Source organism: Pelmatolapia mariae, linkage group LG10_11 (assembly GCF_036321145.2).
Source record: "Pelmatolapia mariae isolate MD_Pm_ZW linkage group LG10_11, Pm_UMD_F_2, whole genome shotgun sequence".
Classification (NCBI taxonomy): domain Eukaryota; kingdom Metazoa; phylum Chordata; class Actinopteri; order Cichliformes; family Cichlidae; genus Pelmatolapia; species Pelmatolapia mariae.
Genome location: NC_086236.1, coordinates 522,389 through 537,930, shown reverse-complemented (window position 1 = coordinate 537,930; position 15,542 = coordinate 522,389). Strand labels below are relative to the sequence as shown.

At 40.2% G+C, this 15,542-nt stretch overlaps 2 protein-coding genes across 2 annotated transcripts in view; one reads left to right on the top strand and one right to left on the bottom strand.

Moving 5' to 3' along the window:
- LOC134637343 (GTPase IMAP family member 8-like) overlaps positions 1–15,542 on the bottom strand; it is a 67,112-nt gene that overhangs the window by 25,808 nt on the left and 25,762 nt on the right. The gene's annotated exons all lie outside the window — the stretch shown is intronic.
- Positions 2,297–5,380, top strand: LOC135933622 (GTPase IMAP family member 7-like). Its single transcript, XM_065471736.1, has 2 exons — positions 2,297–2,327; positions 4,557–5,380. Exons 1-2 carry the CDS (start codon positions 2,297–2,299, stop codon positions 5,378–5,380), a joined length of 855 nt encoding a protein of 284 aa, XP_065327808.1.

Below are 15,542 nucleotides of genomic sequence, written 5' to 3'. Positions count from 1 at the left end.
TTTGTTTTTTTGTCTAAACAGTAAATCAGAATAAAAGTTTTAAATGTACTTACGAGCTTTGGTGCCGGCCATGTTTGTGCTGCTCAGGATTACAAAGCTTTGCACCGACACCTTCCTGCTGCTGCTCTGTGCTGTACCGCGAGGACGCCGTCACTTTAACGCTCAGCCACTTGTTAAAGTTGCTGCAGGGCAGACTGCAGAGAGAAGAGAGCTTTCATTGGTTTACCAACCACACAGCCACAGTGTAAATAACCTGCAGTCCCAATGTGTCAGTGTGAGGGGATATTTAACCCTGGCTGTCAACCAAAAATGAGTTCCTGGTTTTAATTCCACAGCGTGCAACAACAACACTCCTGCTGTCACAACAACACTTAGATGCTGCAGGGCAGATTCCAGGGAGAAACCGCTGTCATTGGCCAGTGACCTGCTGTCTGTCTGATACCCAGACTAAACCAGGGTAAGATTTCCTCTAAAAGAGAAATTTCAGGCTCAGCCTCATTCTGGGACTGCAGGTTGTTTAGGCTGTGACATCACTGTGTGGCTGGCCAATGACAGCGGGTTTCTCTTTGGAATCTGCCCTGCAGCATCTTTAACTAAGTGTTGTTGTTGCATTAGATACAGTTGTATTAAAGGAAGGACCAATCCCGTCGGTACAGCACAGAGCAGCAGCAGGAAGGTGTCGGTGCAAAGCTTTTTAACAAACATGGCCGGCACACTAGCTCGTAAGTACATTTACAACTTTTATCCTGATTTACTGATTAGACAAACGTTAATAAATGATAAAAGGGTTAAAAGACCTACGTGCTAAACTGAACTGTGATTGGTTATTTCTGTGTCCTGTGTCTATGTCTCTTGTCCTGCTGTTGTTTTTATTGTGAAACATTTGTTTGAAGCTCAAAATCCTGAAATATGTGCTCCATGCAGTGCTGGAAACAGATTTATTTTACGTGGTTTGCAGGAACCAAACCATGAAAGACCGTGGTTGGTGTCTGCAGCGGTGACTTTATGACAAACTGATTTAGGAGATTTATTTTGATGCGCATACAGTAAACCTGCTCAGCCAGTTTGTGGTTAGCGTTCTCTTCCTTGTTGGTACAACGATGGAATGGTTTAGGATTTTTCTGATGTTGAACGTGGACATCCAGCAAACTCAACCAGAGGTCAGCGTGTTCAAAGCTTACAGGAACACCCAAGAGCTGCACAACAGCACAATGACAAACAGACTGAACAAGTGCGGCTGGTTTGGAAAGGTTGCAAGACCAACATGGATCTTGGGTTTTCTCCATCATGAGCAGCAGCACGTTTGGAGGAAACCAAACACCTCATACGAACTGTGGGCACGGCAGTGGAAGGACGATGATTTGGGCTTTGAGTGGATGTCTGTCCTACAGCTAAAGCTTGGACCAAACTGTGTCATCAACAGGACAAAGATCCAAGCACAGCAGCAAATCTCCAACAGAACAGCTGTAAAACAAACCGAGCTGCTGCAGAGCTTAGAGCGCTTTGCATGAATGAATGCTGCAAACCTCAATGAGCTGAAGCATCTCTGTGACGGAGAGTGAACTAAAACTGCTCTGCAGAGATGAGACAGACTGATGACGTCACACTGATCCATCACTGCTGTCAGAGACAGATGCTGCAGACTGTGTGGAGTCCGAGGTGCGGACCCAAAAGGAGGCGAAGCTATGACTTAACGAACAGCGAGCTGTTTATCAGAGGCTGGTAAAAAAAAACAAAAGGCAGATGACAACCGAGGCAAAACTAACTAGAACTAAACTGGGAGAACCTAAACGTGAAATTATCTCTCGATATGTAAAACTCTAAAAGTGAAACTGTGTACTGTCATTTTACCATGATTGTAAAATCTAAGATTTGGATTTTTACTCAGAATCTGTGATGTACATAGGAAAAAAAGACTGAAAATCGCACAACGTGGAAGAAAAGAACAAACTAATCAGTATGCAGAAAATGTAGATGTGGTGACTGGACATTTAAACAGTTTAAATCATCTTTTTTGTCATGATGTGCAGTGTGGCAGGCAGGAATTGGACCCAAAACGCAGGACTCAGAGGAAAAACGTGAACTCAAAAACTCCGCTTTAATGCAGGTTTGGAAGGAATACAAAACAATAACAAACTAAACTGGGAGATCCAAGAATATAATACACGAGAGAACACACAGCACGAGAGGGGAACCGACGTTAACGACGCGACAACAAGAACTAACTGACAGGGACTAAAATACACTGGCAGGCACATGAGGACACGAGGAACAGGTGGGCACACAGCTGGGACTCATGGACATAACGAGACACAGACCTACAAAGTAAAACAGGAAACACACAGACTATTTTACAACACAATACCCAGGGACCCGAACGGAGCACAGAGGGAAGACACAGGTAGGGATAATAAACACGACAACCAAACCCAAAGAACTAATACGAAATCAGAATAAAGTAGAAAATGATAATAATAAACTCAAAGCGCTGGGTCACCGACCCAGGACCATGACATTATTAATACGGCACCAATCAGACAATGGGCTGAAATCTCATTTACTGTCATTTACAAAACAAATTAGGCAACTGTGCCAAATGTAGATCCCTGAAGCAAAAATCAAACAAAGATGTAATCCTTCCTATCACACCAACGAACAGAGTGATGCATTTGTTTTGGACATAAAATAAATAAATATAATTCTTCTTTATTTTCTGTTGAATTTTCAGATATCTGTCTCATATTGTGCTTTTACTCCTTTTACATTTTCAAAACAGGCTTGTTAGTTTTTACTTTTGAGGGAAGCTTTTATTTCCCAACACTGAATGCATTCAAACATCAAAGTGATTTATTCTGGTTTGTAGTCTTTATGGGAGACCAGGTGTCCTACTAGGAGCCTTCAACACTCATGTGGGCAATGACAGTGAGGCCTGGATCCAGAACCCCAGCGGTGCTCTGTTACTGGACTTCTGTGCAAACCACAGTTTGTCCATAACAAAGACCATGTTCGAACGCAAGGGCGTCCATAAGTGCACATGGCACCATGTAGTGCAGGTTGCTGTTGACGCTGTTGACTTTGACTGAGGAAATTGCCTTGTGGTGAAAGGAATACTTCGAGGACCGCCTTAATCCCACTGGTGTGTCCAATAGAGGAAGCAGAATCTGGGGACGAGGGGGACGGCTCACCAATCATTGGTGGGGTAAGGTCACTGAAGCAGTTAAATGACTCCTTGGTGGTAGGGCCCCTGGGCTGGATGAGGTTTGCCCTCAGTTCCTGAACCCTCTGGATGTTGTGGGGGTGGTGGTTCCCATCTTTAAGAAGGGGGAAACCATAGGGGGATCACACTCCTCAACTTCCCCAGGAAAGTCTATGCCCAGGTGCTGTAAAGGAGAGTCCGTCTGTTAGTCAAACCTCAGGTTTGTTTGTCCAACAAGTCTACATGTGTTTTGTGGACTTGGAGAAGGCGTTCAGCTGTACCCCTCAGAGTGTCCTGTGGGAGGTGCTTCAGGAATATGGGCTGTCTGGCTCATTGCTATGAGCCACTCGATCCTTATACAACCATTGCAAGAGCTTGGTCCGCATAGCTGGCAAAAAGTCGGATTTGTTACTGGTGGTTGTTGGACTCTGCCAGGGCTGCTCTTTGTCACCAGTTCTCTTCATAATTTTTATGGACAGAATTTCGAAGAGTAGCCAAGTGGCAGAAGGCTTCCACTTGGGTGGTCTCAGAATCTCATCCGTGCTTTTTGCAGAAAATGTGGTTCTGTTGGCTTTGTCAGGTGATGTCCTCCAGATCACACTGGAACAGTTTGCAGCCAAGTGTGAATCAGTGGGAATGAGAATCAGCACCTCCAAATCTGAGGCCATGGTCCTCAGCCGGGTGCCCACAGAGTGCCCACTCCAGGTCATGGATGCCTCACTCCAAGTAGAGGAGTTTAAGAATTTCTGTGTCTTGAGCACAAAAGCAAAGCTCTTGATTTACCGGTGGATCTGGGTCCCTACCATCACCTATGGTCTCGAGTTTTGGGTAGTGACCAAAAGAACAAGAACAGGGATATGAGCCAGTTGAGGTATGTTGGACATCTGATTATGATGCCTTCTGGGAAGGGTGTGTGGGGCATGTCCCACAGGGAAGAGGTCCTGGGGGAGACCTCGGCTGGCCTGGGAATGCCTTGGTGTCCCACTGGACAAGCTGCAGGAGGTGGCTGGGGTGAGGAAGGTCTAGGCTTCTCTGCTAATGCTGCTGCTCCCGTGACCCGGCGTGAGACTAGCACAAAAAGATGGCCGATGGATATTTTCTTATTTTTTATATTGGTTAAACTTACACCCGATAATATTCTGATCAGTGACTATCAGCAAAATCACATATAAATCATGATTACTACTATTCTGTGTTTAACAATTAAAACATACTTAATATCATTTCTCAGAATCATGTATAATGATGCACCAGAAACAGCCACAGAGACACTAATCTGCCAAAGTCCACACTGTCCGACTGTGATGAGCTGCCTCAGGAAGGCCAACTAACGATATCTATTTATCTTCTTCAACAGATGCAAAGGACCTCCACCTGAGGATGGTGCTGCTTGGGAAAGCTGGAGTAGGGAAGAGTGCAGCGGGAAACACCATCTTAGGAAGAGAAGCTTTTCAGTCTTTTTCTTCTTTTTCTTCTGTAACATTGGAGTGTCAGCAAGAAACAGCCCAGGTGGATGGTCATACACTGACTGTAGTTGACACTCCAGGTCTGTTTGACACCACCCTGTCTGTAGATGAGGTGGTTACACAGATTGTTAGATGCATCACCTTTGCTGCTCCTGGTCCTCACGTGTTCCTGGTTGTGATCCAGTCGACCAGATTCACAAGCGAAGAAGAAGAAACGATTAAAATTCTTCAGAAGATATTTGGAGAAGATGCAGCACGTTATATTATGGTCTTGTTCACGTATGGAGACAACCTGCAAAATGGAGTCGACATCCACAGCTCAATCAGTGGAAATCGGCCTCTGCATCACTTCATCAATCAGTGCGAAGGAAGATATCATGTTTTTAACAACAAGAGTGAGGATCGCTCTCAGGTCAAAGAGCTGCTGGAGAAGATCAACACCATGGTTCAGAGAAATGGAGCAACATACTACACCAATGACATGCTGCAGGAAGCTGAGAAAGCCATCAGAGAAGAGATGGAACGACTTCGGAGAGAAAATCCAAAGATAGCAGAAGAAGAAGCAAGAAGACGGGCGGAGAGGAAGAACAAGTTCCTGAAGGCTGCTGGGATAGGAGCAGGTGTTGGATTAATATTAGGACCAGTGGGATCAGCCCTGGGAGCAGCAGTGGCAGTTGCGGTTGAAGCAGTGAAACAAGGAGAATGCGTTATACTGTAAAACCTGTTGATATTTAATCACGATTTGAGAGTTTTTGTGGGAGTTCTTTACAACAAGGGTACTCAGTGTGTATTTGGGAGCTGATGATCCTCATTATTAGTGACTTCTAACTTTCAGATGATTATCTGCGGTGCTCCTGATCTCAATATGTATGTATGTATGTATGTATTTAATGTCGCTTTTATTAGTAGGAAAACATTTTTCCTTGATTTCTCATGTGTAAAAGGTACAGAAATTATTCTACTCCTTTCATACTTTGCATTTGTGATTTCTGTAAATGTAATTACGGCTCGCAAAACCGGGTCACAGAGACACAGATGGTGATATTAAACTTATTTCAGTTCTTTGATGTCACTGTTGTTTTTTCTTTTTTCTTCCTTGACTTTTTTTCTTGCATTGGCATGAGGTGGTACAGAGGTTTAACAGGTAGTCCAACTCCTCAGGATGGCATGTAAATACTTGACACTGACAGCAGGCAAAACACAAACGAAGACAAGAAGGGCTAAACAAAGGGGATGCTCAGGACTAATCACTGAGACTTGCACACAAAAGGAATCCATGAACTAGAAATATATAGATATATATATATAAAAAAAACTCAGAAGCACTAGTGAATACTGAACTCAGAACAAAATAATACAGAACATGTACGTCAAACCATCTTTGAAATCCAAAAAACAAAGCTTTGAGTCCAAAAAAACCACCTCAAAATGCTTGGTCAAAAATCCAGGACAATGAGACTGAGAGAGCTGCACACAGCCATAAAAGGCCCTCAACTGATCAACAGGACCAATATCTGTGGCTTTGTACAAGAAGGAGCAGGATCACACTGGCCGAACTGCAAAATGACCTCCAGCAGTCCTTTTCTAACCAACCAATCAGAAACAGACTTCATGAGGGTGACTTGAGGGCCCAATATCCTCTATTTGACCCCAGTTGGCATTTGCTATAGCCTACCAGAACTGACCGGTCCACCACCCAGTGCTGTTCACAGATGATCGCAGCCTTTTATGTTCCAAACACCAAAAAAGTCCAAGAAAAGGCCGTGGGTGGCACCGGGAGGTTTGTTTTTGGAACGCACTTCTGACTCCATTGTTTAAAAATCATATGGCATTTATTTCGTGCAAAATTATAAACAAAAATCAACCAAATAACTTCTTACAACTTAAAATTAAACGAAAGTTAGCTTAATTTGCTTTAACAACTTCAGAACTGGTCAAAAAATCATTTTCTAACCCTCCCATCTTCCCATCTGACATTTGGCAAACAAAAACCAAAAACATTTACCACACCCCTCCAGGGTGCTCTTAATCCCCTGATTAATGGGAGGGTTCATAAGCTAATAAACCAATCACTTTCCAAAAAACTTTTCCAAAAATTAATTACAAATTTACATAACAAAACTAGGTCAGTATATTCTTACAACTTTAAAGAAAAAACTAAAATGAATACAAATTGCATTTTATAAACATTCAACAAAAATGGCCAGAACATTCCGGCCCCTAATTCCTGTGTAACATGAATTATATCTGTCTAGGTGGCCATCACAAAATGCAATACCAATAATTTTCTTCATTAGTCCATATATGTCTTCTTAAAAAACAAAACAAAAGGAAAGGTCAATGTTCTATGATTTCAAGTCTTTATTGTTCAGGTGTTTACTTTGTGTGTATTGAAAAAAGGTGTATGTTGCATAATGGAGTGTAGAGCAAAGTGAGTGTCAGTGTAAATGTAGAGCCAGAGGTTCCAGAACTTGGCTCAGTTGGAGGCAAACATTCATTGTTTCCTCTAGATGGCCTCCACCAGGAGACATATTTTGTTGATTGGCCTCTCCAGCTCATTTGTTCGTGTCTTAACTCGAACACGGCGAACTACTCCGTGTGCATCGGCCATGGTTTCAGTGATGCGGCCAATGGGCCAAGAATTTCTTGGTACAGCTCCATCAACAATAAGCACAACATCACCAATGCAAAAGTTCCTACGAATCTTGTTCCATTTCTGTCGTTCCTGCAACGTAGGAAGGTATTCTTTCACCCACCTTTTCCAGAATAGATCCACAATATACTGGGCTTGTTTCCATCGTCTTCGCAGATACAGATCCTCTTTTTTGAATAAACCTGGTGGCAGCACAGGTTTGCCTTTTAATTGGAGCAAGTGATTTGGAATAAGTGCTTCTACATCACTGGGATCATCAGAAGAAGGTGTGATTGGGCGGTCATTCAGTATAGCCTCCACTTCACACAAAACTGAATGTAAGGTTTCATCATCGAGTACTTGCTGGTTTGTGATAGAGCATAATATTCTCTTTATTTCTTGCACCAAGCGCTCCCATACTCCACCATGATGGGCCCCATAGGGCGGGTTAAAGGTCCACTTTATGCCATCCTGTGCTAAACCTTTTTGGATTTTACTTTGGTTTAGCTCTAACATAGCTTGTTTTAACTCACGATTTGAGCTGACAAAGTTGGTTCCATTGTCTGACCGGATTTCTTTGACTTGTCCTCTGCGGCAGATGAATCTCCTGATGGCATTAATGCAGGAACCTGTATCAAGAGAATGTGCAACCTCGAGGTGAACTGCACAACAGGTTAGGCATGTGAAAAGAACTCCATATCTCTTAACAAGACTCCTGCCTCTCTTTACTTCTATTGGTCCAAAATAATCAACACCAGCATAAGTAAATGGTGGAAGATGTTGGGAAGGAAGTCTTATTTTTTGGTTATTTTTATTATTTCCATTTATTATTTTATTTTTATTAATTCTATTTTTATTATTTTGTTATTTTGTTATTACTGTCATTACTGTTGCATCATAATCATATAGCAAGCCTTTGCATTGACACATTTATTGAAGTATTGATACTGTATTCATAGGTTTAAATATATTAGCCTTTAGTACAGGTCTAGTAAGAATCACTTTAAATTGCTGAGCTGCAGGGACAGGAAGTATACTCTGTGCCAAAATGAGACAGGAAACTGCATGCTTCTGCAGAAGTGAAACCGAAACCAGAGTCTGAGTGAAAGTTAGTCTGAGGAGCATTTTGGATGATGCTATTATCATCTTTTATGCATTTATATCTTTGATTAAGCTTTGATTAAGTTTTAAGTAGTGGTATTAGATTGAAACATTTGTTTTATATATTTTACATAGAAGTTAAGATCACCACACAGGATGGCCTTAGCCTGGTTGCCTAAGCCGAGGTCAACTAAGGTGCAGAGAGCATATGCACACTCTGTGCACGCACAGACAGACATACACACACATACATACACATACTGTTAGGGTGTAGGTGAAAGTTGAGCATGCTTCCTGTGACTGATGAAGAAGCAGATGAGCTGAGCTGGCTTGCGGGAAACCACCGGGGAGAGGATGGAGGCCAGTGTACTTTGATGGTGTCTCAAGTTATCAAATAGAACATTTGTGGTTTTGAAACTGATGTCTGTGATTGACGCAATGAGGGGGCGTCACAAAATATACTCCGATGCATATAAAACTGTATTTTGATGTTTGGAGGATGAGATTTTGGGGCTGTCTGCTCATAGAGTCAGCTCATTCTCCCACGCGTGTCATTTCATTAAAATCATCGTCTTTACCCTTTGGACCAGTGTGGTTACTCGCATTCCGCCTGTATTTACTTCCCTATATTTTTGAACCTTAACATTTGGGGGCTCGTCAGAGGGGGGAAGTGAGACAGGACGGAGAAAGGTCCGAGGCGTCAGGCGCTCAGGCATTGGTCAGTGGTCAAAGTGAGTGACAAGCCGGCATACAACAAAAGGTAGGCACCACCTGTTGAATTTCAAAGTGTGCCAGATTGGACATCACAAAATTAAAAGTCTACTCACTGAAATTACTGGTAGATGTCTGTTTTGATTTTGATGAAAATCTCATGAGAATTAAAGTTGAAGTTGAAGTAAAGATAATGACATGGTGAGAATGATTAAAGAGAATAAGTGTATTTGAAGCAGTTGGACTGCAGAGTGAATTTAGAGTTATAGGTAATTGGTGAGAGTTTGTGACAGCTAAGTCTCAATTGAATATAAAGCCGGGCTTGGACATCAATAGAATTGCTTGTGTGATTTTATGGGGTGTTTTCAAAGTAATTAAATTATTTTAGGACGGGACTGGGTCCTAGGAAGCGCATTGCTCAGAGGTAACCCTTGCCAACGGTTCGGACGCGCGCCGTTGTCCTCTATGAGGGATAGTCAGCTGGCTACTGTGGAATTTGGGGCACTCCAGAACAGCTAGTGATTGGATCACTTTTACTGTCCAGGACAGTAGGTTGCGCTTTTTTGGGTAGTAGAAACCGGGTTTTCGGGCGTGTAACTTTAACTTAACACTTCGAGGAAGCCTTGGCTGTGGAATGCTAAAATAGAGCTTCAGGCAAAGTTTGGGTTGGTTGACGCTTTTAAATTGTGTTAGTGCACTAGGAATTGGGCCACGGTCCGGGACCGAGACTGGTAAATTGATCGTAAAAAACCTGGGGTTTATCCGCTGGGCGGTTATCGTAAATATGTCAAAATTGTGTAGGTGTTAAGAGGCCTTAAAATCTGTGCAGTTGTAATTAAAAGACGTCTGTGTAATATAAAAGAGACTGTGTGTGTGTGAATGTGAAAATGCAAATGAGTAAGCTGTGACCTTCTTAAACCACCGTTGGTTTCACAAATAATGCTGCAAACATTGTTGAATGCGTGTGTTTAAGACGCCATTTATGTTTATTAGAGGCCTATAAATAAAGTTTTGAGTTGCTATAGTGGGTGTATAGTAATTGCCTGAGTTTGATATATATTGAGTGCATTGTACAGTACTTAAGACCAACATATTGCTTTAAGTAGTAACTTATCTTGAGCCATAAATGCTGGTGTGTTTTATTTTTTCCAGTTTATGTGTGTGTTGTGAGAATGATTAGAGGTTTCAATTGTTTTTCTTTGACTTGCTTTTTCTGATTATGAAAAGCATGTCTAAAATACTCCTAGGAGAGCGTATTTTGAGTGATTTTAACTGTGTGAATGCTGTCAGTATTGGATTTGAGTGACTGTGTGATTTGTACTAAACAATACATAGGTAATAATAACTCTAGGGAAGTTTTTTTTTTAGGAGAGTGAGTGAGAAGGAGGAAGTGTGAAAGGAGAGGCATTGTGTGTGAGACAATTATGAAACATTGCGTGAATGAACCAAAGAGCTCTATTTAAAAAGTGTGTGAGTGAAATAAAGCTGTATTGTTTTCAGATTGTTTAGTAGAATTACTGATGGTTTGTAGACTATAAATACAAAGAAAAAACAAAAGAGTTCGATTAGTCTGAAGAAACAGGAAATATGGCTGTGTGTGTGTGTGAGTGTACAGGAAATGCATGCCCGTAAAAGGAGCTGAGTGTGTCAAGAGAGCACACAGAGAGACAGACGAGTTAAACTCTAGGCATATGAAGCAAGTGGAGGTTTAAAAAAAAACAAAACAAAAAAAACCCAAAAGAAATGAAAAGGATATTAATTGTATGCTTTAGTGTGTTAATACAGGTGGAGTTCTCTCAACCTGGAACCCTGAGTACAGCGGCAAAAGCATAGATCAACACAATTGGGAAAACAAGCCAGTTTTTGGCTAAAAGTTGATAGCTTCACCTGTCACTTTGTCCGGACTCTGAGAAGAAGCTTAAAGGACAGTTAATCTCATGAGGAGGACCGACAGAACATCATGGAAGAATGAACTGCAGCCAAAAGGCAGTGCAAGTGAAAGCATTAACACTGACGACGACTGATGAGTCCAGCAGTATGAATGAAAGCACGTGATGCAATATGCCCAGTTGCTGGTAAGGAGCAGTGGGATATGTCTGCTTGAAGGCACTGACTCTCATATTTGCCATGCGTGAGGTAATCTTGAGAGAGAAGACTGAAAAGATGAATGGAGAAGAAAACAGTGCAAATAAAATATGACTGTATGACGACTCCAGAAGCAGAATGAAGGAAACCACGTGACAAAACATGCACGGGGAAACTGGACGCTGGTGAAGAACAGTGTCACATGACTGGGGGGCACTGAGTCGAAGGCACTGAATGTGATATTTTGCCAGGCTGGAACTTAACTTAAAAGAAGAATACTGAAACATCAAAACAGAGAAGAAACAGACTGTGTTTGTTGGAGCTTTGAAGGCCACACAAGGACACTGTGGAAAAAAAAAAAAAAAAAAAAAAAGGGAAAAGGACCGGTGTCAGGCGAAGCAGGACAAGTTTGACTGCGAGAATACAGGATATGATTGGATTGAAATTGAAGCTTGGACTCATGATGGTTTAGGGAGGTCCACCACATCACAACAAAGAGGTAAACCATAGAAAAGGTAAAATAATGAAAGAAAATAAGTGACAACTATATTAATGAATAGAAAACACACATGCACAAATTGTTACATGTGAAATTATTTTTGGAATGAATCAGAAGGGAGATAGTTTGAATCCAGAACTCAGAGAAAGATGCAATGAAGAAACAGCTTACACTTAGTGTATATTAACATGAATACATAAAAATGCAATGAAGAACACAATGAAGGCATGCAACGAAGAAAACAGCTTACACTGCATTTACATGACCACATAACGCAAGGAAGAACACGCTTACATACATGGCATCAGTAGGTAGTTCTGATCAGAGAGAGAGGAAATGAGTTGTTTAAGCAATGATGATAATAATGAAAATGTCTCAGTTTGTTATTTTCAGGGGCAGGGCAGACCTGGATCAATTTTCCACAGCAGCGGTCAGAAGTAAGTTATAGGTTAACATTACTGGAAATGTTCAGCAAGTTTCTGGTTGAATTGTTTACAGCGTCATGTGTTCCTGAACGTCACAAGCAAGCCATGGCTTCTGGCTGACGACAAGGGATGCTGTTATTTAAGGTGGGGAATCAAAATTTGGGTTAGCAAATTTGGCTAAAGACAAAACTGACTGTTTAAGTGGAGAATTGTAAAGGAGTCTGAAACATTGAAAAAGAAACATTTACAAGATCACAAAGATCACAAAGAAACATTTACAAAACCACACATACAAACAGAAAATGCACTAACCTTACAGAGACAAGCTCTTGAAGATTAATGCAAAGATAGTGATTAAACTTGGCTAAAGGACACAAACACACGCAATTTAATCAGCTTGCTAATTGTATGAGTGATAGAATGGTGTGAATGTTTAATAAATAGACTTAAAGCTTGAAGTTGACTCAAAGAAGTTATATGACAGGGGAGTGAGTTATGGAAAAAACAAAAGAAAAGTGATTAAAGTAGTTTTTATAAGAGTGAGTTAGGAGTGCTCTCGTACTGAGTGATCAAAGCAAGTGATTAGTATAGAAAGAAAATGAAAATAATTGAAGAATGTGATAAGGTTTAAACATGTATTTCTCTTGTCAAGTTAACTTGTTGAGATATGACTCAGTATGCAAATTAGCTGGAGTGAGTGGTGACGAACACACTTCCTGTGTGTCTGTGTGTCGGAGGCTTTCAGTTGAGGAAACAGAGCAGTGACTGGGGAGGATTATTTGGTGAAATATATAAGGGTAAAGTAACAGGATAATTGATTCGGTTGGTCAGGTATGTTCAGAGGTGCAGATTTGGACAGGAAATTTATAATTTAGTGATGATACGTTGTTGTAAAGGGGGACCATTGTTGTGTGTAAAACGGTGCAGCTTTGACGAGAGTTTCAGTGAGTTGAACGGGTGACAGTTAAGATTGTGTCAGATTTTTGAGGTTGTTGTTTTTATTTTTAATAGAGGGAGTTTTAATAAACATGGACATGTCTAAGGGGGCAATTATTTTTGTAACAGTGCACTTTTTTGTTTTGTGTTTTGATGAGCTAACAACCAGCTCTCTTTTCTCATTTTTGTTTTGAAGCAGGCCTGGAGGAGAGTGAACTAACAGCGCTGACGAAATTCTCGGGAGAACAAAATATAAGGTGGGCTTTTCAGATTGTAATTGGCTGAAGAGGAGTCCATCGTGGGGACCTGGTTGGTTGTGAGTCTCTGTCTAAAAGGATTGTAGCAATTCAATCCAGTCAAAACCATAAAGAACTATTTTCTTAGAAAGAAGAAACAAAATAAAATAAACGAATGAGCTCAATTTGCTATTGTGGAGCATCTGATTTTGCACAGCTCCACTATAAGCAAGATATCATGTGTGAATGCATGGGAGTGAATGCGAGTGATTGGACCAAGGGGGGATAAATAGAAGGTTGACAAACAGGAATGGAAGACGTAAATTTGGGAATGGTGATGTTTGCTTTGAGTGAATTTCTGTTTTATTGTTTGGGGTTAGATCATGTTATTAGATTATAAAATGCTAAGTGCTAAAAGGGAAACATTTTTTGATATAACTCATGTTACCATTAACTGAAGTAACACATGATTGATAACTGTTCTGTTTTAAGTTTTATTTTTGTTATAACACAGATTGGATCATAAAGGGGGAGAGTTGGTTATGAAATGTAAAGTACAGGTTTTTGTTTCCAGGAAGTTCCAAGGATCCAGACTTTGCATGGAACAAGGAGTTTGAGAAGATTTGACATAATGATTAAATTGATTTTATTCCTTAAACACAGGTTTTCAGGGTCGGAGCCGAATACTTGAGAGGAAGATTGCACATTGCTGAGGTGCTTGGAGAGATGATATGACTAACCTTTTTTCCCTTTAATTTCTTAAGCCTGGGTGATGCATTTTGAGTTTTATTTGGACACACAGGTGATGTGTCCAAAAATAAAAAAGGGGGATTGAAATAAGTTTTAGGATCATGTAATGATATTTATTTATTTATTTATTTTTTTGATAATTTATATATGGTCACACTGAGGCAGGAATTGTTATTTTTAAAGACAGGATTAAAATGAACTGAATTTGGTTTAGAAGATAGAATGCTGTGTTCATAAGAAGTTGTACACCAAAAGGGAAATTGTGGGAATAATAATAATAATGGGGAAGATTAGTGAAGATTTTACGAGTAGGAAAATGTGTGATTTCTTTTTGATTTTTAAGAATAAGTTGTTATAATGCAGGCTTTAAAAAACAGATATTAAAAAGATTTATTTCTAGGGTAAAGGAGAGCTTGTTATGAGAAGGTTAAAAGTGCCGCTGCCCCAAAAGGAATAGATTATACACAGGAATGATTTCATACACATTGCATTTTGTGCTTATTAAAGAAATGTTGCTCAAGTCAATAACTGAAGGTCAGAAGCTTTGTTTGGCGCGATGTCCAAGCAATTTATTGTGCAAGATGACAGAGCATGGAAGGCCGCACACGCTTACAGACATATAGAGTCCATAACCACACATGACAGTATTGATTCCAGGCCAAAGGCCTCAAATCCATTTAGCATCTAGCTGAATAGGAGTTTTGCTTGTAACTAAACTGGGTGACATGTAAAATATTGAGATAACACATGCAGCGCTAAATTAGTCTTATTATATAAAATGCAGTTATAGAATAACAAATGCTTGTTGAAGTGACGAAGTTTTTTGCTTTAAAAACAGAAGCAAAAGGTGAAAGCTTAGATATTTTGGTTAAGTCTGATAAAGTATAAATTAGAAATTTATTCAGGAGCAATGGATTATATGCTTACACTTAGTTGATTAAAATGGTTGTTTTTTCTTTGATCCTTTAGTAGAATAAGTGTTTATGATGATTTCTCTTGTGAAAGGTGATTTTAGGTTAGAGCTGTGACAGTACAGGACGTTGAATAGAGTGAACAACAGGAAAAGTATGACATCAGTGCTTTAAGACTGTTAAAATGCTGTAGATTGAGATGAGTGAAGTTTAAGATTATATAGGAACAAAAGTCAGAAAGTCAAAACATTATTAGGTTCATGCTTTTGAATAAGGAGAGAATTGATGGACATAAGTGAGGGAAGAGCATAGTAGGGAGAAGGTGTTTTTATCCCTTACAGTTAAGGTGGATCTACTCTTAGAATTCTTAGTTTCGGTCATGCTTTCATTTGTTTTGGTGACCTCTGGATAACATCCAGAGGTTATGAGGGGAATTGTTGGGAAGGAAGTCTTATTTTTTGGTTATTTTTATTATTTCCATTTATTATTTTATTTTTATTAATTCTATTTTTATTATTTTGTTATTTTGTTATTACTGTCATTACTGTTGCATCATAATCATATAGCAAGTCTTTGCATTGACACATTTATTGA

What these genes read in the sequence shown, in the direction of transcription:
- LOC135933622 (XM_065471736.1), top strand. Translation starts at nt 2,297, where the DNA reads ATGGACATAACGAGACACAGACCTACAAAGT. An exon ending in GAGACACAGACCTACAAAGT is followed by an intron (nt 2,328 to 4,556) that starts AAAACAGGAAAC and finishes CTTCAACAGATG; the next exon opens with CAAAGGACCTCCACCTGAGG.